General features: G+C 42.9%; 2 protein-coding genes across 3 annotated transcripts; both read left to right on the top strand.

Annotated features, from left to right (window-relative positions):
• Positions 1-16570: 16570 nt before the first annotated feature.
• LOC105691846 (signal transducer and activator of transcription B-like) lies at positions 16571-25275 on the top strand. Its single transcript, XM_012410591.2, has 3 exons — positions 16571-18744; positions 19246-19650; positions 19965-25275. Exons 1-3 carry the CDS (start codon positions 18645-18647, stop codon positions 20231-20233), a joined length of 774 nt encoding a protein of 257 aa, XP_012266014.2. The 5' UTR covers positions 16571-18644; the 3' UTR covers positions 20234-25275.
• On the top strand, positions 24035-27728 carry LOC105691845 (elongation factor 1-alpha). Of its 2 annotated transcripts, NM_001308543.1 has the most exon segments (5): positions 24035-24070; positions 25138-25311; positions 25579-26187; positions 26400-26675; positions 26893-27710. In NM_001308543.1, coding segments are annotated over 4 exon segments (1386 nt in total). In that variant the 5' UTR covers positions 24035-24070; positions 25138-25167; the 3' UTR covers positions 27250-27710.
• Positions 27729-27786: the final 58 nt, after the last annotated feature.

The raw sequence follows: 27786 nt of genomic DNA, 5'->3' as shown, positions 1-27786 counted from the left end.
AAATTAGGATTCATTCGACTGGCTAATTATCACGAGAGCACAATATAAGAGTATCGTTAGGTATAAAGACATCCACGTTTTACTTACTACCTGATGCAAGAAATTAAATGATGTAAAAAATACGAGAAAGATTCATCATCTCGATGTGCACTAAAAAGGTGAGCTAAGGAATGATAGGATCATTGATACTGGCCTGTCGCTACCGATTTCAACCCCCAAGAATTAAGACCACTTATTGAATCCACCTGCAAATTGTACGTTGATTTAATCAGGTCAATGACAGGACGATAATGAGATCATTCGTTCGAAATTAATGATGCGGCATTGCGAATAGTGAAAGAATAATAATAAAACGAATACATTACAAACGCGGCTGCGTAGCAAATCAGTCTCTAATTGTTCCAGAATAGTAGCGGTCAAGATTGATTATGAAATTGCAGCACTGTGCAAAATGGGATGCTGATTACGTGTCCAATGATGGAGGTTCAATCGTTGATAAACCTAAGAAGTAGTAGCGAAGAATTTTTGCTAGAAATAGACAGTAAGAGGCTGAAACGGTTCGACGAAAATAATTTTGCGGTGACAAAGTCTCATATACTATTTGAATACATTGGGCTTACATGTTTGTTATGATTAGCGGAAGGCATACGTCTGTTAAGAACGTCGAATGTCTTCTGTCAGCCTATGTGTTGATATTTTGATGAATATCTTATTTTTGAAGATGGTGCAAATCATTCTAGGGCATGACCACTTGCAGTGACTGCTGAAAATCGAAAACCGAGCTGATAAACCAGCCGTAAGAGGTAGGTTGAGAACTAAGAGCAAAAAGAAAATACGAGTATGACTTAAAGATATTTTCAATCTACCGGACTCGAAATATTATAAACAAGCATATGCTATGTTGTAAAAAACAAGTTAACAAATAGGACGTTTACTCGATTCTCGGAGAGAGTAACAGGTGGAATAGATGTTTATGGAAGGCGTGTGGATCAAATATTGTGACAAATGGACACTGTTTGAAACTACGCGTATATATATGGTGCGTGGATAGATAATGCACCAGTTGTCACGGGCTTCTGAGAGTTGCTTGCAGGATGAGGTTCGCTAGATTTATCGTACAACTGCTGGTAATTGCAGCAGTTGTTCACGCGAGACCAAATCTAGGTAGTGGACCCCCACCGAAATTCGATGATGGATTTCCAAAGCACACGTGGGTTATCGAAGGTCCAAAACATTCCGAGAGCATAAAAACTATAAGCAGTACCCATGAGAGCCATAGCGAACATCAGAGTTCTCATTCATCGTCGACTGTTCACACAAATTCCAACGGAGAAGAGACTTATTCATCACAAAAATCAGACTCAGTCCATGATGAAGCGGATGAAGCCAGTACTAAGAGTGCAACATCTTACCAAAATTCAGATGGGAAAGGATCATACACCGAAGATAAAACTGAAACGCAGAGTAAGCAAGAATCAAAAGACAGTGGAGTTCAGACTGAGTCCTGGACGAAGGATAAAGATGGAAATTACCAAAGGTCAGCGTATGAACAGCAGCAAGGTAGTGCTACGAGCGAAGCAACAGGAAAACAAGAGCACCGAGAAAAAACATGGGATAGTTACGGATCGACATCTCAGAGTGAATCTGAATCTTACTCGATAGCCGATTCTGCAGAATACTCTGGATCCATTTATGAAAGTGAGTCGGGATCGTGTTCCGATACTGAATCACGTAGCAACTCTGAATCTAGGTCGAGAAGCGATTCGACGTCTGCCTCAGTGAGCCGCTCAGAATCAGAATCGAAATCCACATCTACCAGCACTTCTGAATCGGGATCATGGAGCACATCACATTCCAGATCGGAATCTTGCTCGGAAAGTGATTCTGAATCAAGTTCATGGAGCGATTCGGCGTCTTATTCTGAGGCCTCGTCAGCCAGTTCGTCGGATTCTGAATCCTGGAGCGGCTCGGCCTCAAACTCCGAATCTTCGTCCCAGAGCACCTCCTCATCTGGATCATATAGCAATTCGGCGTCTTATTCGGACTCCTCATCAAGGAGTACATCATCTTCTGGTTCCTGGAGTGAATCTGGATCTAACTCAGATTCGTGCTCGTCGAGCGATTCCGAATCAGGTTCATGGAGCAGCTCAGCATCCAATTCAGAGTCTCACTCTTCCAGTACGTCCGATTCCGGATCTTGGAGCAGCTCCGCCTCAAATTCTGAATCTACGTCTCAGAGCTCTTCTGATTCTGGATCCTGGAGCAGCTCAGCCTCAAACTCCGAATCTTCGTCCCAGAGCTCCTCCTCATCTGGATCATATAGCAATTCGGCGTCTTATTCTGACTCGTCATCGAGTAGTACATCTTCTTCTGGTTCTTGGAGTGAATCTGGATCTAACTCAGACTCGTGGTCGTCCAGCAATTCGAATTCAGGTTCATGGAGTAGCTCGGCATCCAATTCGGAGTCTCACTCTTCAAGTTCGTCCGATTCCGGATCCTGGAGCAGCTCAGCCTCAAACTCCGAATCTTCGTCCCAGAGCTCCTCCTCATCTGGATCATATAGCAATTCGGCGTCTTATTCTGACTCGTCATCGAGTAGTACATCTTCTTCCGGTTCCTGGAGTGAATCTGGATCTAACTCAGACTCGTGGTCGTCCAGCGATTCGAACTCAGGTTCATGGAGCAGCTCCGCATCCAATTCGGAGTCTCACTCTTCCAGTTCGTCCGATTCCGGATCCTGGAGCAGCTCAGCCTCGAATTCCGGATCTACGTCCCAGAGCTCCTCCTCATCTGGATCATATAGCAATTCGGCGTCTTATTCTGACTCGTCATCGAGTAGTACATCTTCTTCTGGTTCCTGGAGTGAATCTGGATCTAACTCAGACTCGTGGTCGTCCAGCAATTCGAATTCAGGTTCATGGAGCAGCTCCGCATCCAATTCGGAGTCTCACTCTTCAAGTTCGTCCGATTCCGAATCCTGGAGCAGCTCAGCCTCAAACTCCGAATCTTCGTCCCAGAGCTCCTCCTCATCTGGATCATATAGCAATTCGGCGTCTTATTCTGACTCGTCATCGAGTAGTACATCTTCTTCTGGTTCCTGGAGTGAATCTGGATCTAACTCAGACTCGTGGTCGTCCAGCAATTCGAATTCAGGTTCATGGAGCAGCTCCGCATCCAATTCGGAGTCTCACTCTTCCAGTTCGTCCGATTCCGGATCCTGGAGCAGCTCAGCCTCAAACTCCGAATCTACGTCCCAGAGCTCCTCCTCATCTGGATCATATAGCAATTCGGCGTCTTATTCTGACTCGTCATCGAGTAGTACATCTTCTTCTGGTTCCTGGAGTGAATCTGGATCTAACTCAGACTCGTGGTCGTCCAGCAATTCGAATTCAGGTTCATGGAGCAGCTCCGCATCCAATTCGGAGTCTCACTCTTCAAGTTCGTCCGATTCCGGATCCTGGAGCAGCTCAGCCTCAAACTCCGAATCTTCGTCCCAGAGCTCCTCCTCATCTGGATCATATAGCAATTCGGCGTCTTATTCTGACTCGTCATCGAGTAGTACATCTTCTTCCGGTTCCTGGAGTGAATCTGGATCTAACTCAGACTCGTGGTCGTCCAGCAATTCGAATTCAGGTTCATGGAGCAGCTCCGCATCCAATTCGGAGTCTCACTCTTCCAGTTCGTCCGATTCCGGATCCTGGAGCAGCTCAGCCTCAAACTCCGAATCTACGTCCCAGAGCTCCTCCTCATCTGGATCATATAGCAATTCGGCGTCTTATTCTGACTCGTCATCGAGTAGTACATCTTCTTCTGGTTCCTGGAGTGAATCTGGATCTAACTCAGACTCGTGGTCGTCCAGCAATTCGAATTCAGGTTCATGGAGCAGCTCCGCATCCAATTCGGAGTCTCACTCTTCCAGTTCGTCCGATTCCGGATCCTGGAGCAGCTCAGCCTCAAACTCCGAATCTTCGTCCCAGAGCTCCTCCTCATCTGGATCATATAGCAATTCGGCGTCTTATTCTGACTCGTCATCGAGTAGTACATCTTCTTCTGGTTCCTGGAGTGAATCTGGATCTAACTCAGACTCGTGGTCGTCCAGCAATTCGAATTCAGGTTCATGGAGCAGCTCCGCATCCAATTCGGAGTCTCACTCTTCCAGTTCGTCCGATTCCGGATCCTGGAGCAGCTCAGCCTCAAACTCCGAATCTACGTCCCAGAGCTCCTCCTCATCTGGATCATATAGCAATTCGGCGTCTTATTCTGACTCGTCATCGAGTAGTACATCTTCTTCTGGTTCCTGGAGTGAATCTGGATCTAACTCAGACTCGTGGTCGTCCAGCAATTCGAATTCAGGTTCATGGAGCAGCTCCGCATCCAATTCGGAGTCTCACTCTTCAAGTTCGTCCGATTCCGGATCCTGGAGCAGCTCAGCCTCAAACTCCGAATCTTCGTCCCAGAGCTCCTCCTCATCTGGATCATATAGCAATTCGGCGTCTTATTCTGACTCGTCATCGAGTAGTACATCTTCTTCTGGTTCCTGGAGTGAATCTGGATCTAACTCAGACTCGTGGTCGTCCAGCAATTCGAATTCAGGTTCATGGAGCAGCTCCGCATCCAATTCGGAGTCTCACTCTTCCAGTTCGTCCGATTCCGGATCCTGGAGCAGCTCAGCCTCAAACTCCGAATCTACGTCCCAGAGCTCCTCCTCATCTGGATCATATAGCAATTCGGCGTCTTATTCTGACTCGTCATCGAGTAGTACATCTTCTTCTGGTTCCTGGAGTGAATCTGGATCTAACTCAGACTCGTGGTCGTCCAGCAATTCGAATTCAGGTTCATGGAGCAGCTCCGCATCCAATTCGGAGTCTCACTCTTCCAGTTCGTCCGATTCCGGATCCTGGAGCAGCTCAGCCTCAAACTCCGAATCTTCGTCCCAGAGCTCCTCCTCATCTGGATCATATAGCAATTCGGCGTCTTATTCTGACTCGTCATCGAGTAGTACATCTTCTTCTGGTTCCTGGAGTGAATCTGGATCTAACTCAGACTCGTGGTCGTCCAGCAATTCGAATTCAGGTTCATGGAGCAGCTCCGCATCCAATTCGGAGTCTCACTCTTCCAGTTCGTCCGATTCCGGATCCTGGAGCAGCTCAGCCTCAAACTCCGAATCTACGTCCCAGAGCTCCTCCTCATCTGGATCATATAGCAATTCGGCGTCTTATTCTGACTCGTCATCGAGTAGTACATCTTCTTCTGGTTCCTGGAGTGAATCTGGATCTAACTCAGACTCGTGGTCGTCCAGCAATTCGAATTCAGGTTCATGGAGCAGCTCCGCATCCAATTCGGAGTCTCACTCTTCCAGTTCGTCCGATTCCGGATCCTGGAGCAGCTCAGCCTCAAACTCCGAATCTTCGTCCCAGAGCTCCTCCTCATCTGGATCATATAGCAATTCGGCGTCTTATTCTGACTCCTCATCGAGTAGTACATCTTCTTCTGGTTCATGGAGTGAATCTGGATCTAACTCAGACTCGTGGTCGTCCAGCAATTCGAATTCAGGTTCATGGAGTAGCTCGGCATCCAATTCGGAGTCTCACTCTTCAAGTTCGTCCGATTCCGGATCCTGGAGCAGCTCAGCCTCAAACTCCGAATCTTCGTCCCAGAGCTCCTCCTCATCTGGATCATATAGCAATTCGGCGTCTTATTCTGACTCGTCATCGAGTAGTACATCTTCTTCTGGTTCCTGGAGTGAATCTGGATCTAACTCAGACTCGTGGTCGTCCAGCGATTCGAATTCAGGTTCATGGAGTAGCTCGGCATCCAATTCGGAGTCTCACTTTTCAAGTTCGTCCGATTCCGGATCCTGGAGCAGCTCAGCCTCAAACTCCGAATCTTCGTCCCAGAGCTCCTCCTCATCTGGATCATATAGCAATTCGGCGTCTTATTCTGACTCCTCATCGAGTAGTACATCTTCTTCCGGTTCCTGGAGTGAATCTGGATCTAACTCAGACTCGAGCTCGTCCAGCGATTCCGAATCAGGTTCATGGAGCAGCTCGGCATCCAATTCGGAATCTTACTCTTCCAGTACGTCCGATTCCGGATCTTGGAGCAGCTCATCCTCAAACTCCGAATCTTCGTCCCAGAGCTCCTCCTCATCGGGATCATATAGCAATTCGGCGTCTTATTCTGACTCCTCATCGAGTAGTACATCTTCTTCTGGTTCTTGGAGTGAATCTGGATCTAACTCAGACTCGTGGTCGGCCAGCAATTCGAATTCAGGTTCATGGAGCAGCTCCGCATCCAATTCGGAGTCTCACTCTTCCAGTACGTCCGATTCCGGATCTTGGAGCAGCTCATCCTCAAACTCCGAATCTTCGTCCCAGAGCTCCTCCTCATCGGGATCATATAGCAATTCGGCGTCTTATTCTGACTCCTCATCGAGTAGTACATCTTCTTCTGGTTCATGGAGTGAATCTGGATCTAACTCAGACTCGAGCTCGTCCAGCAATTCCGAATCAGGTTCATGGAGCAGCTCGGCATCCAATTCGGAGTCTTACTCTTCCAGTACGTCCGATTCCGGATCTTGGAGCAGCTCAGCCTCAAATTCCGAATCTTCGTCTCAGAGCTCTTCTTATTCTGGATCCTGGAGCAGCTCATCCTCAAACTCCGAATCTTCATCCCAGAGCTCCTCCTCATCTGGATCATATAGCAATTCGGCGTCTTATTCTGACTCGTCATCGAGTAGTACATCTTCTTCTGGTTCCTGGAGCGAATCTGGATCTAACTCAGACTCGTGCTCGTCCAGCGATTCCGAATCAGGTTCATGGAGCAGCTCGGCATCCAATTCGGAGTCATACTCTTCCAGTACGTCCGATTCCGGATCCTGGAGCAGCTCAGCCTCAAACTCAGAATCTTCGTCCCAGAGCTCTTCTTATTCTGGATCCTGGAGCAGCTCAGCCTCAAACTCCGAATCTTCATCCCAGAGCTCCTCCTCATCTGGATCATATAGCCATTCGGCGTCTTATTCTGACTCTTCATCGAGTAGTACATCATCTTCTGGTTCCTGGAGCGAATCTGGATCTAACTCAGACTCGTGCTCGTCCAGCGATTCCGAATCAGGTTCATGGAGCAGCTCGGCATCCAATTCGGAGTCATACTCTTCCAGTACGTCCGATTCCGGATCCTGGAGCAGCTCAGCCTCAAACTCAGAATCTTCGTCTCAGAGCTCTTCTTATTCTGGATCCTGGAGCAGCTCAGCCTCAAACTCCGAATCTTCGTCCCAGAGCTCTTCTTATTCTGGATCATATAGCAATTCGGCGTCTTATTCTGACTCGTCATCGAGTAGTACATCATCTTCTGGTTCCTGGAGTGAATCTGGATCTAACTCAGATTCGTGCTCGTCGAGCGATTCCGAATCAGGTTCATGGAGCAGCTCGGCATCCAATTCGGAGTCTTACTCTTCCAGTACGTCCGATTCCGGATCTTGGAGCAGCTCCGCCTCAAATTCTGAATCTACGTCCCAGAGCTCTTCTGATTCTGGATCCTGGAGCAGCTCAGCCTCAAACTCCGAATCTTCGTCTCAGAGCTCCTCTTCATCTGGATCATATAGCAATTCCGCGTCTTATTCTGACTCCTCATCGAGTAGTACATCATCTTCTGGTTCCTGGAGTGAATCTGGATCTAACTCAGACTCGTGGTCGTCCAGCGATTCGAACTCAGGTTCATGGAGCAGCTCGGCATCCAATTCGGAATCTTACTCTTCCAGTACGTCTGATTCCGGATCTTGGAGCAGCTCAACCTCGAATTCCGAATCTACGTCCCAGAGCTCTTCTGATTCTGGATCCTGGAGCAGCTCAGCCTCAAACTCCGAATCTTCGTCCCAGAGCTCCTCTTCATCTGGATCATATAGCAATTCGGCGTCTTATTCTGACTCGTCATCGAGTAGTACATCTTCTTCTGGTTCCTGGAGCGAATCTGGATCTAACTCAGACTCGTGCTCGTCCAGCAATTCCGAATCAGGTTCATGGAGCAGCTCGACATCCAATTCGGAGTCTTACTCTTCCAGTACGTCCGATTCCGGATCTTGGAGCAGCTCAGCCTCAAACTCAGAATCTTCGTCTCAGAGCTCTTCTTATTCTGGATCCTGGAGCAGCTCATCCTCAAACTCCGAATCTTCGTCCCAGAGCTCCTCCTCATCTGGATCATATAGCAATTCGGCGTCTTATTCTGACTCGTCATCGAGTAGTACATCTTCTTCTGGTTCCTGGAGCGAATCTGTATCTAACTCAGACTCGTGCTCGTCCAGCGATTCCGAATCAGGTTCATGGAGCAGCTCGGCATCCAATTCGGAGTCTTACTCTTCCAGTACGTCCGATTCCGGATCTTGGAGCAGCTCAGCCTCAAATTCCGAATCTTCGTCTCAGAGCTCTTCTTATTCTGGATCCTGGAGCAGCTCATCCTCAAACTCCGAATCTTCGTCCCAGAGCTCCTCTTCATCTGGATCATATAGCAATTCGGCGTCTTATTCTGACTCGTCATCGAGTAGTACATCATCTTCTGGTTCCTGGAGTGAATCTGGATCTAACTCAGACTCGTGCTCGTCCAGCGATTCCGAATCAGGTTCATGGAGCAGCTCGGCATCCAATTCGGAGTCTTACTCTTCCAGTACGTCCGATTCCGGATCTTGGAGCAGCTCCGCCTCAAATTCTGAATCTACGTCCCAGAGCTCTTCTGATTCTGGATCCTGGAGCAGCTCAGCTTCAAACTCCGAATCTTCGTCTCAGAGCTCCTCTTCATCTGGATCATATAGCAATTCCGCGTCTTATTCTGACTCCTCATCGAGTAGTACATCATCTTCTGGTTCCTGGAGTGAATCTGGATCTAACTCAGACTCGTGGTCGTCCAGCGATTCGAACTCAGGTTCATGGAGCAGCTCGGCATCCAATTCGGAATCTTACTCTTCCAGTACGTCCGATTCCGGATCTTGGAGCAGCTCAGCCTCAAACTCAGAATCTTCGTCTCAGAGCTCTTCTTATTCTGGATCCTGGAGCAGCTCATCCTCAAACTCCGAATCTTCGTCCCAGAGCTCCTCCTCATCTGGATCATATAGCAATTCGGCGTCTTATTCTGACTCGTCATCGAGTAGTACATCTTCTTCTGGTTCCTGGAGCGAATCTGGATCTAACTCAGACTCGTGCTCGTCCAGCGATTCCGAATCAGGTTCATGGAGCAGCTCGGCATCCAATTCGGAGTCTTACTCTTCCAGTACGTCCGATTCCGGATCTTGGAGCAGCTCAGCCTCAAATTCCGAATCTTCGTCTCAGAGCTCTTCTGATTCTGGATCCTGGAGCAGCTCATCCTCAAACTCCGAATCTTCGTCCCACAGCTCCTCCTCATCTGGATCATATAGCAATTCGGCGTCTTATTCTGACTCGTCATCGAGTAGTACATCATCTTCTGGTTCCTGGAGTGAATCTGGATCTAACTCAGACTCGTGCTCGTCCAGCGATTCCGAATCAGGTTCATGGAGCAGCTCGGCATCCAATTCGGAGTCTTACTCTTCCAGTACGTCCGATTCCGGATCTTGGAGCAGCTCCGCCTCAAATTCTGAATCTACGTCCCAGAGCTCTTCTGATTCTGGATCCTGGAGCAGCTCAGCCTCAAACTCCGAATCTTCGTCTCAGAGCTCCTCTTCATCTGGATCATATAGCAATTCCGCGTCTTATTCTGACTCCTCATCGAGTAGTACATCATCTTCTGGTTCCTGGAGTGAATCTGGATCTAACTCAGACTCGTGGTCGTCCAGCGATTCGAACTCAGGTTCATGGAGCAGCTCGGCATCCAATTCGGAGTCTTACTCTTCCAGTACGTCCGATTCCGGATCTTGGAGCAGCTCAGCCTCAAACTCAGAATCTTCGTCTCAGAGCTCTTCTTATTCTGGATCCTGGAGCAGCTCATCCTCAAACTCCGAATCTTCGTCCCAGAGCTCCTCCTCATCTGGATCATATAGCAATTCGGCGTCTTATTCTGACTCGTCATCGAGTAGTACATCTTCTTCTGGTTCCTGGAGCGAATCTGGATCTAACTCAGACTCGTGGTCGTCCAGCGATTCGAACTCAGGTTCATGGAGCAGCTCGGCATCCAATTCGGAGTCATACTCTTCCAGTACGTCCGATTCCGGATCCTGGAGCAGCTCATCCTCAAACTCCGAATCTTCGTCCCAGAGCTCCTCTTCATCTGGATCATATAGCAATTCGGCGTCTTATTCTGACTCGTCATCGAGTAGTACATCTTCTTCTGGTTCCTGGAGCGAATCTGGATCTAACTCAGACTCGTGCTCGTCCAGCGATTCCGAATCAGGTTCATGGAGCAGCTCGGCATCCAATTCGGAGTCTTACTCTTCCAGTACGTCTGATTCCGGATCTTGGAGCAGCTCAGCCTCAAACTCAGAATCTTCGTCTCAGAGCTCTTCTTATTCTGGATCCTGGAGCAGCTCATCCTCAAACTCCGAATCTTCGTCCCAGAGCTCCTCCTCATCTGGATCATATAGCAATTCGGCGTCTTATTCTGACTCGTCATCGAGTAGTACATCTTCTTCTGGTTCCTGGAGCGAATCTGGATCTAACTCAGACTCGTGCTCGTCCAGCGATTCCGAATCAGGTTCATGGAGCAGCTCGGCATCCAATTCGGAGTCATACTCTTCCAGTACGTCCGATTCCGGATCCTGGAGCAGCTCAGCCTCAAACTCAGAATCTTCGTCTCAGAGCTCTTCTTATTCTGGATCCTGGAGCAGCTCATCCTCAAACTCCGAATCTTCGTCCCAGAGCTCCTCCTCATCTGGATCATATAGCAATTCGGCGTCTTATTCTGACTCTTCATCGAGTAGTACATCATCTTCTGGTTCCTGGAGCGAATCTGGATCTAACTCAGACTCGTGCTCGTCCAGCGATTCCGAATCAGGTTCATGGAGCAGCTCGGCATCCAATTCGGAGTCATACTCTTCCAGTACGTCCGATTCCGGATCCTGGAGCAGCTCAGCCTCAAACTCAGAATCTTCGTCTCAGAGCTCTTCTTATTCTGGATCCTGGAGCAGCTCAGCCTCAAACTCCGAATCTTCGTCCCAGAGCTCTTCTTATTCTGGATCATATAGCAATTCGGCGTCTTATTCGGACTCCTCATCAAGTAGTACATCATCTTCTGGTTCCTGGAGTGAATCTGGATCTAACTCAGACTCGTGCTCGTCCAGCGATTCCGAATCAGGTTCATGGAGCAGCTCGGCATCCAATTCGGAGTCATACTCTTCCAGTACGTCCGATTCCGGATCCTGGAGCAGCTCAGCCTCAAACTCAGAATCTTCGTCTCAGAGCTCTTCTTATTCTGGATCCTGGAGCAGCTCAGCCTCAAACTCCGAATCTTCGTCCCAGAGCTCTTCTTATTCTGGATCATATAGCAATTCGGCGTCTTATTCGGACTCCTCATCAAGTAGTACATCATCTTCTGGTTCCTGGAGTGAATCTGGATCTAACTCAGACTCGTGCTCGTCCAGCGATTCCGAATCAGGTTCATGGAGCAGCTCGGCATCCAATTCGGAGTCTTACTCTTCCAGTACGTCTGATTCCGGATCTTGGAGCAGCTCATCCTCAAACTCCGAATCTTCGTCTCAGAGCTCTTCTTATTCTGGATCCTGGAGCAGCTCATCCTCAAACTCCGAATCTTCGTCCCAGAGCTCCTCCTCATCTGGATCATATAGCAATTCGGCGTCTTATTCTGACTCGTCATCGAGTAGTACATCTTCTTCTGGTTCCTGGAGTGAATCCGGATCCAACTCAGATTCGTGGTCGTCCAGCGATTCGAACTCAGGTTCATGGAGCAGCTCGGCATCCAATTCGGAGTCTTACTCTTCCAGTACGTCCGATTCCGGATCTTGGAGCAGCTCATCCTCAAACTCTGAATCTTCGTCCCAGAGCTCCTCCTCATCGGGATCATATAGCAATTCGGCGTCTTATTCTGACTCCTCATCGAGTAGTACATCATCTTCTGGTTCCTGGAGTGAATCTGGATCTAACTCAGACTCGTGCTCGTCCAGCGATTCCGAATCAGGTTCATGGAGCAGCTCGGCATCCAATTCGGAGTCTTACTCTTCCAGTACGTCCGATTCCGGATCTTGGAGCAGCTCATCCTCAAACTCTGAATCTTCGTCCCAGAGCTCCTCCTCATCGGGATCATATAGCAATTCGGCGTCTTATTCTGACTCCTCATCGAGTAGTACATCTTCTTCTGGTTCCTGGAGTGAATCTGGATCTAACTCAGACTCGTGGTCGTCCAGCGATTCGAACTCAGGTTCATGGAGCAGCTCGGTATCCAATTCGGAGTCGTACTCATCCAGTACGTCTGATTCCGGATCTTGGAGCAGCTCATCCTCAAACTCCGAATCTTCGTCTCAGAGCTCTTCTTATTCTGGATCCTGGAGCAGCTCATCCTCAAACTCCGAATCTTCGTCCCAGAGCTCCTCCTCTTCTGGATCATATAGCAATTCGGCGTCTTATTCTGACTCGTCATCGAGTAGTACATCTTCTTCCGGTTCCTGGAGTGAATCCGGATCCAACTCAGATTCGTGGTCGTCCAGCGATTCGAACTCAGGTTCATGGAGCAGCTCGGCATCCAATTCGGAGTCTTACTCTTCCAGTACGTCCGATTCCGGATCTTGGAGCAGCTCATCCTCAAACTCTGAATCTTCGTCTCAGAGCTCCTCCTCATCGGGATCATATAGCAATTCGGCGTCTTATTCTGACTCCTCATCGAGTAGTACATCATCTTCCGGTTCCTGGAGTGAATCTGGATCTAACTCAGACTCGTGCTCGTCCAGCGATTCCGAATCAGGTTCATGGAGCAGTTCGGCATCTAATTCGGAGTCTTACTCTTCCAGTACGTCCGATTCCGGATCTTGGAGCAGCTCAGCCTCAAACTCAGAATCTTCGTCTCAGAGCTCTTCTTATTCTGGATCCTGGAGCAGCTCATCTTCAAACTCCGAATCTTCGTCCCAGAGCTCCTCCTCATCTGGATCATATAGCAATTCGGCGTCTTATTCTGACTCGTCATCGAGTAGTACATCTTCTTCTGGTTCCTGGAGCGAATCTGGATCTAACTCAGACTCGTGCTCGTCCAGCGATTCCGAATCAGGTTCATGGAGCAGCTCGGCATCCAATTCGGAGTCTTACTCTTCCAGTACGTCTGATTCCGGATCCTGGAGTAGCTCATCCTCAAACTCCGAATCTTCGTCTCAGAGCTCTTCTTATTCTGGATCCTGGAGCAGCTCATCCTCAAACTCCGAATCTTCGTCCCAGAGCTCCTCCTCATCTGGATCATATAGCAATTCGGCGTCTTATTCTGACTCGTCATCGAGTAGTACATCTTCTTCTGGTTCCTGGAGCGAATCTGGATCTAACTCAGACTCGTGGTCGTCCAGCGATTCGAACTCAGGTTCATGGAGCAGTTCGGCATCCAATTCGGAGTCTCACTCTTCCAGTACGTCCGATTCCGGATCTTGGAGCAGCTCAGCCTCAAACTCAGAATCTTCGTCTCAGAGCTCTTCTTATTCTGGATCCTGGAGCAGCTCATCTTCAAACTCCGAATCTTCGTCCCAGAGCTCCTCCTCATCTGGATCATATAGCAATTCGGCGTCTTATTCTGACTCGTCATCGAGTAGTACATCTTCTTCTGGTTCCTGGAGCGAATCTGGATCTAATTCAGACTCGTGCTCGTCCAGCGATTCCGAATCAGGTTCATGGAGCAGCTCGGCATCCAATTCGGAATCTTACTCTTCCAGTACGTCTGATTCCGGATCTTGGAGCAGCTCATCCTCAAACTCCGAATCTTCGTCCCAGAGCTCTTCTTATTCTGGATCCTGGAGCAGCTCAGCCTCAAACTCCGAATCTTCGTCCCAGAGCTCCTCTTCATCTGGATCATATAGCAATTCGGCGTCCTATTCTGACTCCTTATCGAGTAGTACATCATCTTCCGGTTCATGGAGTGAATCTGGATCTAACTCAGACTCGTGGTCGTCCAGCGATTCGAACTCAGGTTCATGGAGCAGCTCGGCATCCAATTCGGAGTCTTACTCTTCCAGTACGTCCGATTCCGGATCCTGGAGCAGCTCATCCTCAAACTCCGAATCTTCGTCCCAGAGCTCTTCCTCATCTGGATCATATAGCAATTCGGCGTCTTATTCTGACTCTTCATCGAGTAGTACATCTTCTTCCGGTTCCCGGAGCGAATCTGGATCTCACTCAGACTCGTGGTCGTCCAGTGATTCGAACTCAGGTTCATGGAGCAGCTCGGCATCCAATTCGGAGTCTCACTCTTCCAGTACGTCCGATTCCCGATCCTGGAGCAGCTCATCCTCAAACTCTGAGTCTGCCTCCCAGAGCTCCTCTTCATCGGGCGCATGGAGTGATTCGGCCTCTTATTCGGACTCCTCATCAGCCAGTTCGTCTGATGCTGGATCCTGGAGTGGCTCTCAATCTGCATCGGAGTCATCTTCCACCAGCACTTCCTCATCGGCATCATGGAGCTCCTCGGTATCGTCTCCAGAATCTTGCTCAAGTAGCGAGTCACAATCTGGATCATGGTCTAATTCCTGGTCCAGTTCGAATTCTGACAGTTCTGATAGCGATGATTCTGCTTATGGAAGTGACTCTCATACCCATCATCATCCACACAAGGGTCACACAAAAGGTCAGCCTGGTGGCAAAGACGTTGATGATCAGTTGAAGAAACAACTTGCCCAAGAACGGAAATGGCGCCATCAGGCAAAGCCGCATCACAGTGGAGCTTCCTCGGTCATTATATCTCCTGACGATGGTTGCGGTGATCTTTACGATCACGCAAGCCACGGTCATCACTCGGCGGGCTCTCATCAACACCCTGTACCCCACTCTACACACACCGGTCACGGAAAGGGATCTGGGCATCACCCCAAACGCCCGTCACACTCTGGTCATGGTTACTAGTATAATTTGACCACTGTTCCGACTCGCTCGGTCGGATAACCACCCGACATTTTAAACCTCGAGAGTTAATCCATTCTTTCTATATTTTGAGGAAATTGAATCGATCTAATCATAATCTGGATCATCAAAGCAGTTCAATCTCCATACCGATAACATTGTCATTTTATCAGCGAATATTGTGACTGACACTGGCGATACTTTCCATTAACAGCATTTCAAAAGTTATGGTACCACTTTCATCACAATTCGCTTGATGAATCCGACTCCTATTTTATGGATAATCTCAGCTTAAAACCCAACTGACTAGTTACTGTATTCAACTTACTTTTAGTACAACGATTACAGATTATCTTACAATCTAATAAATAGAATTAGGGAAATCACGCATACGATGGATTCAAATATACATTCATGTATAAATCTATATATATATATAAATAACTACTCGTTCGATTGTAACAATATAAACATATATTTGCAAGCTGATTCGGGCTGTTTTTCATTTCTTTCATCGATTCACATTTTTTCACCTTTGCCATTCCTCCAGATAACCCAACAGTCTCGTCATTCAAATTACATCGATGGATTTTTTGTTCCAGCTAAACTAGATGGTGTAAAAACATACATGCGTATGCGGAGAGTTCCGAATCACCTTCAAGTTAAGGTCATTAAGTGGTTCGATTACCTTTGGCTCACGCAAAAATGTTCAGACGAAGAGAAAGCCGTCAGTTGTCTTCCAGGTCAGTATAGAGTACCGTTGATCAGATCTGTGGTACCTTCCGAACTAATCCCAATAGTTTGACCAATCCAGAATTGAAATAAATTTTCATAGAATATTGTACCACCATAGTTTCCATACTTTTTTAAATCGAACTCCTTCATGTTTACATCATTCTTTTCATTGTAAGCCAAATTCCTATTATCCTCAATCGATCTTCATTTTCTTGTCATTTATCACCTTTCAGACAAACTGAAAGCTGAGATGGCAATCAACGTTCACCTTGACACTTTAAAGAGGGTCGAAATATTCCAGAACACTGAAGCTGGTTTTCTCTGCGAACTTGTCCTGAGATTAAGACCCGTTCTTTTCTCACCTGGTGACTACATATGCAGAAAAGGTGAAAATCCCCAGTGGCGACACACTGTATTTTTGCGTTTGGAGTTTCAACGAACTTACGCGTCACGAATTCGTCGTTTTTTTCCATACTTTATCTTGACATCCTAAACACACTACAGAAGGGTCGTTGTTGACTTGATCCTTATGTTAGCGTTGCTCAAATTATGTTAAACGCAAAACGCAAACCAAAATTAAAATTCGTATATACATAATCATGACGATTTCAAATTATACTATTCAGGTGAGGTGGGAAAGGAGATGTACATAGTAAACAGAGGTCGTCTTCAGGTGGTTGCTGACAACGGAAAAACAGTCCTGGCGACCTTAAAGGCTGGATCATACTTCGGGGAAATCAGCATCCTCAATATGGGGACTGCAGGTAAAGAGTGCGGTAAATATTCCAACCAGCCCGTGGACTCAGGGTGTCCCCATACTGTCTCAGTCTATCATGTTTAGTACGTTGATCGATCCTCTATGCTGCGTTTCAATCAGCAGAACTGACAGCTATACCTATATCTTCATATTCGCTCATCCTCAATATGCATCGCAATTTGCAGCAGCTAGCTGGTATGAGCTGATAGTCTGTACCCAAATTATCTTGGAATGGATTATTGGTTTAGATATCGGAGATACGTAACCAAGTTTCTTTTTATCCTTATCGTTGTTTCTCATAGTGAGGGTATAAACATAAATATATCGACATGTCTTCCCATCGAAAAGAACCGCGTATTTTTCTTCTCGGTTGCCATGAGCAGAAATAACTGTTGCAGAAACAAATATTATTGAGGTTTTTAGAGAAAAAAATCACACCCCAGATCGGCTCGGTACGCGGATAATGTAATCAATCGCTTAAAATTGTTCACAGCCCTTTGATGTCTCCTATAAATTTCGTTTTTAATTTCATGACGTCTTGGAAAATTCCATGTATACAGATTTATTCCATTCCATGTATACTCATTTTATTCTTTTTACCCTCATCAATACTACAGTCGAAAAATTATTCTGTTAATTTGTTATGAATCAATTAAAATCATTGACGATACTCTATGAGATCTGATAAATCTCTCAGATTTATGGATATCATCGAGTAAAATTAATCGACATCCCACGTACGATTTTACTTTCCTTTTCTTCTCATCACTATTGCAATAAGAAAATCGATTATCCGTACAGCATGGGCCGGTCAGAGGCGTCGTTTTACACCGCAAAACTTTCAAGAAATTTTATATTCTAAGGCCGGAGAATTTTAACGTAGAAAATTCTATGCATATGTACACCCAGGTTACGTATCTCTCGGGATTGATCATCCTCTGTATAACTTAGATAGCCACCCTGTCTCTTTTTGATCTCACCCACGCATACGCAGTCTAAAGATTTTATCACACATATTTTATTCTAAAATTATGATTCGTTTTTCTGTCTTTCACATACATATTTATTGTATCTACATCGGTGGTATATTTACCCAATTATTTCTTGAGCTCCTTATTGTCCCTGCTATACAGTAGAAATCCACGATCCCCACAAGTAGTCATAATTCTATTACTATATGCCTATATGGTATAATATTTACATAGGTTTATTCGAATTCAGTATAAATACATCAGTGCTGTTTTATCGTCATTATTCCATGCTAAATTTTCTGCTATGAATATCCCCCTCTATTTCCATTAAAAAATATATATCTCTATACATACATAATGTATTTATATTTCTGCACACTAATTATTACATTGATAAAAGAGGGCAAAACTCCATCAGTTGAGTATTACGAGGTATATTTTGAGCCTAAAAAATTCTGTCTGAAAATAAAATTTAAATTCCAAAAAAAATACGGATAATGTAATCGATTGATCTAATCGCGGAGTTTCGCCCACGCCATTTTGGTATCTCTGATCATCTTTATTTTTATTGATCATGCCCACGTATTTAGGATTTTTGTCCACATTGAATTTGTCATACTTAATCGTAGAATGTGTTTTAACAACTTTATTGTACACGCAATTTACTGTAATTATCATTGATCGTATGATAGAAACACAAACCATTTTTATTAATTTTTTTATCCAACAATTTTTTTCTCTTGTATTAATCCATCAATTTCTTTGTATACATATATTGCATTGTTCAGTAGAATTTGATCCATTAAAAAGAAAAAAACAAAATAATAATAATTCAAATGACTTTTCATAAAAAATATAAACCTTATTATATAATTAGATCAGACAACCAAAACGTGTGTATGTAGTACATATGATAATGGAGTATGAAAAAACAAAAAAAAGAATGAATTTTAAAATGAATAAGTTAACGAAACAGAATTAAAAAGCAAATACTTTAACAACAATAAATTTGAAATTAAAAAGTAAAAAGAAAATAAAAAAAAGAGTATTTCCGACGGATGTGGCGGGGAGCTTGGAACTATCCGATAATAAATAACTGGCTATAACGACGCAGGTAACCGGAGAACAGCCAGCGTACGATCGGTAGGATATTCGGACCTATTTGTCCTCAGTAAAAAGGACATGTGGGATGTCCTAAAAGAATATCCAGCAGCCAGAGTACGACTAGAAGCCATCGCCGTGAAGAGACTTGAGAAATATAAAAGGGCACCTTTGGAAAAAGGTAAGAATTTCTAGTAATAATAGTCAAAAGAAAGAGAAAAAAAACATTGAAAACTTATAAAATAAATTAATGATACAAATAGAAATATCCACAATACAAAGAGAAAAAAAATTAAAGGAATAAAAAAAAACCAAAGATTTTCGATCAAGGTTCTACTCATTTTTTTCTTTTTTTTTCGTTCCAGTCGAATGTCGTATCTAGTTCATTGTTGATTATGTGCCTATTTTGACATTTCATGATATTCACAAAATGTAGAAAGCGAACAAAATTATAAAAATGAAGCGGAAAATAGGAAAACCATCGACAAAATCCGACCTGCATTGTGCAACGTGTTTATAGGGTCACCATATCTAGGCGTGTGGTCTTTTCTGTTTTTTTTTCCATCTATTGATTTTTTAACACTATTGACTCATTGTTATAGATTGATACCGTAGACTTGTTTTGAGATTTGATTTTGAATGGGTTGGGTAAGACTTATAATGATTCAAAATTATCCTTCAGCGGCCATGGGTAGATGTCAGAGTACTCCTGGTCTAGTGGAATCACGGGGTCAGGTCCCCCTGGAAGAGATGTGGGTATCCTCATTGGAGACGAGTAATCCGGCGCCATTCGCGACAACCCATTCAATTTTTTCCCCGTCAACAAGTCCCCTCAATTCACATAATTTAAACATGCAGAGCAGCCACAGCAACGCTACGAATGTCCTGAACAACAACAACAACAATAACAACAATAATAACAATAACAACAATAATACTAACAATAATAACAACATAACTAAAAGTATTGAGAGTCCTATGAGTGCTACGAGCAGTGGACATAGTAGCGAAGATCAGGCTTCTAGGCAACCAACTTCTGGTGCGGGGTCGCAGCAGGGATTTGGAGGAAAACAATCTACACATTCTGGTAAGTTCCCTTTTTTGAAAGTGGGATAAATTCCCAACCTCCCGCCCTGGAGTAGGAAAAATATTAGAAAACGAATATTTGTGAAAATCCTTTCTGCATTTTGTGACTCCTTTTTGTTAATTATTTTTTCGTTTGCTCTTTATTGTTTTTAATTATTTTTTGTCGTTGTTAACCTACATATCATAAAAATGAGTCGAACCTGTACGTTTTAAAATTGATATAATTTACCAACTGTAACCTAGAGCGTAATTTTAAGTCTAATATTTCAGGCGTTTATAGAGGTAATCTTAGAATTTTTTCATTTGATTTTATAGGTACAACATGCAACAGCATGACACCTCTTGTTCAAAGTGAGGGTACGACGCCGTTGTTGGGTTCCCACGAGGCACTTTTGGCCGAAATCAAACGTCTCAGAGAACGTTTAGTTACGTTGGAAACAGAAAATGCTGCGATGAGTGTTAAATTGAATCAACAACAATGGGAAGTTGAACATAGATTGGCGGAAATTGAGATGCAAATATGCGGTGCTAGTTCTTCGTCCAGTCTGGAAGATAATGAGCGAAACAGGGAAAGCATTATTTAACGAGAAACATGGCCGCGGGAGCGCGGCAACAATAGGAACATGGAACGCGTACGTCGTTACGTTGAAGAAGCCAGCGGCATTGAGGATTTCAGCGGTATAACTTCCTTGGCACACAGTGAAACAAAATCAATCGGTAGTATCAGTCAAAGATTATTCGAAAGCGACGATAATGACGATGATGATGATCACGGTCACGGTGATGTCGGCCATTCCGGTACGTGTAACGGATACAATAATTCACAACCAGGAAGCAAGTCGAATTTATTATTATGCCGCGAATGTTGCGAAGTTAGATCGAGATGCTGCAAAAACATAATTCAAGGTGGCGGCGGCCGTTTTCCTTCTGCAAGATACATCGAAGAATTAGTTATTGATTCGCAATCGTTACACCATCAATCTTCAAACACGGAACGCGATCTCATATGTTTTAACTGTCATGCACCAAAATTATGTCCACAATGTGAATATTGCAGCAGTAAAATATTTGAGAAAATTGGATCCATGCCTTTAGACACCGAGGATCAAATCGAACGGATCAAAGGGGATGAAAGATTGACAGAGAATTTATTCAAAAAAGTTGATCACTCCTCATCTTCTTCTAATTATCCAGTGAGCGCCGTTGTCCAAATAAAAGTCAACAGTAAAAAAATAACTGAGGTTGATTCAGACGAAATAAATGAGAAAATATCATACAGCATAGATACTAGGGAATCTGCTGCAGATGAAAAATCGCACACGACAGTCATCGATTGTTTGGTAACCTTGGACGAGGTCAAATCGAACTCGATCCAGCATATTGAGGATGATAATGAAGAGAGTAAAAAATTAAACGGTACTGCAAAGACTAGATATTTGAATTACATGATTGTACTTATTTTGTAAATAATATATTTATAATAATCTAAAGCAGAAAGTCAACATTTGCTGTAGTTTATCTATAATTGCTACGATCTTGAAATATTACTATATTATTATATTATTATCATTATTCACTATCGTACTGAAATTAAACGATTGATTTGAATCCATTATTAACAACGCGTGTACACTTCAACTATAGCCCATTAATGCTTCAATGCTATTCGACTACGAAAAGTAATTAATCGAATCGACGTTCTCACATTATTCATATTACAATACAATTCCCTGTACATAATATACAAATCATACTCATGTATGTAGATACCTATTATAATTTCCAAAAGGAAATGTCTTCGCGCGGGTAATAGTAAATAACAATTCAATAAATAATTATAACAACAACAACAACAATAATAATAATGTTAATAAGAATTATAATAACAATATATTGATAGTCATAGTTAATTACTTTGATCAATATTTCGTACAGATATACCCATATGTATAGCGGGTTGTATACAAATAATTGAACATTTGAATAAACAAATAAATAAAGAAAATGAGAAAAATTGATGATCCTATACTGGGTATTGCTTTTTTATAAATTATAAAGTAATTCTCTCCACCTAATATTTTATATGATACGTAGATACACATGTAATGAATAATAATAATCATCTTTTTACAACATAATAATTAAACGGCCATTCCGCTGCACCAATTACAACAGGGAATAATCATCGATACTTCTAAGAGAGGGAAAAAGAAAACATTGTGACATTATAAGAGATGTTGAAATGAGAGAAATTAAGAAAGAACAAATAAAGAAAACATCACCAACAGCAACAACAAGTTAAAATTCCACTTACTGTTCGGGACCAACTCATAAAAGAAAATAATAATAATAAAATAACAAAGAAAAGATAAAATAAAATGTCATTATCTGACATCTACTGCATCCGGTCATCACTTTGATTGAGTAAAGTCTTACTTATATAAATATATTATTGATTGATTTTTATTATTAGTCTCATCATCATTATGAGTATTATTGAAACTATTACCATGACTATTCTGCCCACTATTGTTATTGTTCTTATTGTTGATATTGTGATTATTATTCTTATTGTTTTTATTATTGTTATTTTCATTGATTCTTATGATTGTTGTAGTTATAATTGTTTTTATTAATATTATTGAAAAAATTTGGATATACCGCGCAGCGAAGTAAAAATGCCGGACTTTAATGTGAAAAAAATTATCTACACCTACATAGTCAGAATATTTGCTTCGAAAATAAAATTCTCGCAATATATTACCGTATGTATTGATATTTATATGAATCACAACTAGTTTATAGAATATATACGTTTTCCCATGTTTTTGATTACCATAAATATAAAATCGAATATTAATTAATGGATTGTATAATTGTTACGAAGATTATAAAGTCATAATATAATTATAGTTGTACCTATATCGTATTAAGTAATTTATATACTATACTGCCATATATCAGCGAGAGAATTTCTTCATGATATTATTATTATTATTGTTGTTGTTGAAGTGTGACAGTTATAGAATTTGTTTATAAATAATATAGTATTTAAATATGATAGGTATATGAAATACATAGGTAAATTATGTAAATGCAAACATTAATTGTTATTATGATACATGTATAGTATATAACACATGATAATATTCACATATTTCCGAAACAGCGCGAGGAATGCAGAGAAAGTGGACGGTAATCAAGCGAATGAATAAATAAATGAATCAATAAGTTGCGGAATTTTTGAATCGTCAATACCATTTCAATACATGCATGTGCAGTAGTTGCCCCTGGAGACAATTAATAATAATTGAGAATTATTATGTAATAAATAAATCTCAATATCATTACGATGATTATGATAGTAATTATTATCATTATTAGGGTATTATTAGACAACTTAGGTGAATGAATGAATTGATAAGGGGAAACTGATTTTTGTTGAAAGTGATTACTAATTACAACATTGATATCCAAATATAATTTTAATGAGAAAAAGAAATGCTATATTTAATGTTCATACCTATTACCAGAGAAAAAAAAAAAACAAATAGAAAGAACACAACGTACAATAAGTTCATTTATACAACATTCCTCTACCCTCGTCCAATATTTTTTACTTTATAATTTAATTTTTGTGTCATTAAAACGCATTCTTTACCCATTGATTCATATGATTCCATTGGAATAAACGGACGGAATCAAGTTTGCAAGATGTGTAAAGAACAAGAAGAAATAATCGTCGCTGGCTCATTAAGTTATTGAGAAATACTCGTAAAATATCTGCTTCTTATTTTATGTAAATCCATAGAGGATATTCTAGGATTTCATCCTTCGTATCTCTGGATATTTATAAACTGTCCGACGTAACATTTCAATAATTTTCCAAGGGCCTGGAGTCCATTTGAAAAGATTTGTGGGAAACCAGAAGCAGCTCCTAGAAAAATGTGGCATTATTTTTCAGCAGATCTGATAAGCAATTGCCAATTACTCTAAATGGTAGGCAACCAAAGGTACACGGATTCTCAATGCATTTCGTTTAAAAAAAAAAAAACGAAACTGGCTGATGTGGGATTTTCTAGTGGATTCTCTTCGCCATGCAGTACGTTTATCGTTTAGAAATCTCGAATATCGAAGCCTCGAAGCCGGACACCATATTGAATTTGAAATCTACTGTTCCTGTATTTTTTCACCCAGATATTGAGCTAAATCAATTCCATGAATATCATAATATTATTTTAAACTTCATTAGATATGCAAAGTGGATATTTAAACTAATTCTTTCATCTCGAAAATTAGGTAAACCAGAAACATAGCCGAGGGATCGATACCAGGATACTTTGGGTTGGAGAGTACGTTGGAGAAGCCGTGTGCGCATGTCACTTAGTAGCGACGATCTCTTTCTGTCGTGGCATCTTGAGGTGAGTGGTCGTGCGTGGTTTACGTGCAAAGCTAAAATCCGACAATTTTCTAACCAAATTGTAGCCATCGGGATTCTATTTGGTTAAATAATAATCCGTCATAGTGTATTTTACGATTCCCAAGGGATAATTTTGGACTATATATCGTGACAAGATAGTTGGGATTACTGTTTGAAAGCAACCGAAACTGAACGGTTCTTTGCCGCAATGAACCGTGTCTAAGGGTAGCCGGCTGCTCAAAATCCACAACCGCATGCTAACCAACTTCAATTTATTATTTTTCATTCGTTAATTTCAATTTTTCGGGGATGATTGCTTGACTATTTATTGCTAACAATTGCTTTTACTCGTTCATTATATTATGAGATGGTGTTGGCCGACTAGTATACTTTATCTAACGTAAGTCGATATTGAAAGGAGTATTGCCGCAATATTGTTAGCTTCGAAAGTCCGGTTCTTTAACGGAATTGCTATCTCATTCGCTTATACTATTTGCTGGAAAGTCCTGGTGTGAAACTTTTGTCCCTTTACAAGAATTCCGATCTCATAATTTTTACTCTTATTCCTCTTCCACGTAATGGCGACGGTGTGACATGTCATGGTGATGGGCCGGAATCGTGGAATCGCTTTAGACACAAAGGGCAAGGGCAGCGGCGCTTTTTGCGATGATTTCAAAGATTATAAACGATTGCAACTTCCCTATTGTATCCCGGGATTATCTGAGTAGTAGGAACGACGATATTTTAGAGTCGGATTACTAGGATATCGTGAATAATCACTTCATAAGTTGCGTCAAATTGAGCAACCAGGTTGAATTCGTTGATAAAGATCCACTAGGAGTCTGCGGGATAGCGGAATTGAATATCAAAATGGCGGCTCCGATCGTTCGCGCTGATTCGGACCATTTCTTTTCACTTCACTTCACTTCCCATTATTGAAATACCGTTCGATCCCGGCACTGCCGTGTGCCACGTGGTGACACTGGTCATTTTGCCATCTATTCAGTCGTAATTCGTATCAACTCTTTGCAAATTGTCACCACTAATTATATTCATCTCCTCTTTCAGCTCTGACAAGGGTAACAGCACAGCTTAAACATGGGAAAGGAAAAGGTCCACATTAACATCGTCGTCATTGGACACGTCGACTCCGGCAAGTCAACAACCACAGGACATCTCATCTACAAATGTGGTGGTATCGACAAGCGTACTATTGAGAAGTTTGAGAAGGAAGCCCAGGAGGTGAGGCCTAACATATTGAACACACAAACTTGGCACGGAGTCGTTTCCATCAACGATTCTTGCTATTTTCAATTTTTTTCTCTATCACTGTTACAAAACGGTCAAAATTGGCACAGTGATGATAAGAGTTTAACTTCATTCGCGGTTTCCACCGGAAGACACACCAGTCTGTTGATGGTCGAAGCGTCTGAGTGTCATTTAAATCTCTACAAATTTAGAGGATCGATGTGCTTTTGCATCATTATTAATTTTTATTTTTTTCTCTAGATGGGAAAAGGTTCCTTCAAGTATGCGTGGGTTTTGGACAAGCTGAAGGCAGAGCGTGAACGTGGTATCACGATCGATATTGCTCTGTGGAAGTTTGAGACTGCTAAATACTACGTTACGATCATTGATGCGCCCGGACACAGAGATTTCATTAAGAACATGATCACTGGTACGTCGCAGGCCGATTGTGCGGTGCTGATCGTTGCTGCCGGTACTGGAGAATTCGAAGCTGGTATTTCCAAGAGCGGACAAACCCGTGAGCATGCGCTCCTTGCCTTCACTCTTGGTGTCAAGCAGCTCATCGTAGGAGTCAACAAAATGGACTCCACTGAACCACCCTTCTCTGAAAGTCGTTTCGAGGAAATTAAGAAGGAAGTTTCTTCCTACATCAAAAAGATCGGTTACAATCCAGCTGCTGTGGCATTCGTACCAATCTCTGGATGGCATGGAGACAACATGCTTGAGCCATCCAGCAAAATGCCATGGTTCAAAGGATGGGCTGTTGAGCGCAAGGAAGGCAAGGCTGACGGCAAGTGCCTCATCGAAGCTCTTGACGCCATTCTGCCACCGAGCAGACCCACTGACAAGGCTCTCCGTCTTCCTCTTCAGGTGACAAAAAAACTGAATTTATTCGCAGATTCTTTTCATTTTTAAAATTTCACATGATGATACAAATTTTAATTCATTCGTGGTTTCCACCTGAGGATATTTTGAGAGTCCGCTGACGGCCTGAAGCGTCTGATGTTTTTTTTTCAACTGTTTTCTATTAAACTCTTCATGATTATTAGGCTAACATGAGGAATTTTTGGATTTTTCTGCAGGATGTTTACAAGATTGGTGGTATTGGAACGGTACCAGTCGGTCGTGTTGAAACTGGTGTCCTTAAACCAGGTACTGTCGTCACCTTTGCCCCAGCTGGACTCACGACTGAAGTCAAGTCCGTCGAAATGCACCACGAAGCTCTCCTTGAAGCCGTTCCCGGTGACAATGTTGGTTTCAACGTAAAGAACGTCTCCGTTAAGGAACTCCGACGTGGATACGTCGCTGGTGATACAAAGAACAACCCACCCAAGGGAGCAGCTGACTTTACTGCTCAGGTAAATTAATATTTTTATTTACATGATCTTTTGTGTTATTATGCCTTGACGACACAGTGATGATACCATCTTAACTTCATTCGCGGTTTCCACCGGAAAACTCAACAGTTTGATGATGGTAGAAGCGTCTGAGTGTCTATTCAATGGAATTTTAAGGTTAAAGAATATTCAAAAGTAGACTCCAGGGTTTTAGTTATAATATTGTTCTCATTTTTAGGTCATCGTACTGAACCACCCCGGTCAGATCAGCAACGGATACACGCCTGTGTTGGATTGCCACACAGCTCACATCGCTTGCAAGTTTGCAGAGATTAAGGAGAAGGTTGACAGACGTACGGGTAAAACAACTGAGGAGAATCCTAAGGCGATCAAATCTGGAGATGCTGCTATCGTCAACCTGGTTCCCAGCAAGCCAATGTGCGTTGAGGCTTTCCAGGAATTCCCACCTCTTGGACGTTTCGCAGTTCGTGACATGCGTCAAACAGTTGCTGTTGGTGTCATCAAGGCTGTCAACTTCAAGGATGCCTCTGGCAAGGTTACCAAGGCCGCCGAGAAGGCACAGAAGAAGAAATAACTAGCTACTACAGTCACGTGTGATGCCTATAAGAGGCAACAGCAGGTGGTGGCAGAAAAACCGCCTCCAAATTATACCTCCGTCTCTAAAAATTCAAGACCCTTCATAATTGAGACGAAGATGACGGTCGCCCCATGCTTCTTTACCAGCCGATTATTTCTTCTATCCAAATGGCTGATGCAGCACTGTTTTCACCGTAAGGAGTTTCGCAGGAAAAAACGCAACTGATTTTAAAAACCCAACAACATACACTAGTGGAGAAAATCGAAGACCCAGCTATTTCTAATAATATAAACAAGGACAAGACAACTTCCGAACTACTGTAATCTTATTATCTTAAAACTATTATTACACCTACACGTGTTTATGTGAATTGTTTCACAAAAACATGAACATCATTCATTTAGCTCGGCTTAATTATATTTTCTAATTATTTACGAAAATAATAAATCTTATATCTGCGAAACTCGTGAAAAATATTAATAGGTATTATTTTTATCGTTCTGTAATTCAAATTTATTTTCCATTTCCTTTAAC

Source organism: Athalia rosae, chromosome 3 (genome assembly GCF_917208135.1).
Source record: "Athalia rosae chromosome 3, iyAthRosa1.1, whole genome shotgun sequence".
In the NCBI taxonomy this organism is placed as follows: domain Eukaryota; kingdom Metazoa; phylum Arthropoda; class Insecta; order Hymenoptera; family Athaliidae; genus Athalia; species Athalia rosae.
The sequence above is the reverse complement of the archived record's forward strand: the minus strand, read 5'-3'. Positions and strand labels throughout refer to the sequence as shown.

Bases quoted from the DNA above. Each gene is read 5' to 3' on its own strand.
- LOC105691846 (XM_012410591.2), top strand. From the start codon at position 18,645: ATGTGGGATGTCCTAAAAGAATATCCAGCAGCCAGAGTACGACTAGAA. The intron at 18,745-19,245 runs GTAAGAATTTCT...ATTATCCTTCAG, and splicing joins AAGGGCACCTTTGGAAAAAG to CGGCCATGGGTAGATGTCAG. The intron at 19,651-19,964 runs GTAAGTTCCCTT...TTGATTTTATAG, and splicing joins AAAACAATCTACACATTCTG to GTACAACATGCAACAGCATG.
- LOC105691845 (XM_020855718.2), top strand. From the start codon at position 25,168: ATGGGAAAGGAAAAGGTCCACATTAACATCGTCGTCATTGGACACGTC. The intron at 25,312-25,578 runs GTGAGGCCTAAC...TTTTTTCTCTAG, and splicing joins TTGAGAAGGAAGCCCAGGAG to ATGGGAAAAGGTTCCTTCAA. The intron at 26,676-26,892 runs GTAAATTAATAT...TCTCATTTTTAG, and splicing joins CAGCTGACTTTACTGCTCAG to GTCATCGTACTGAACCACCC.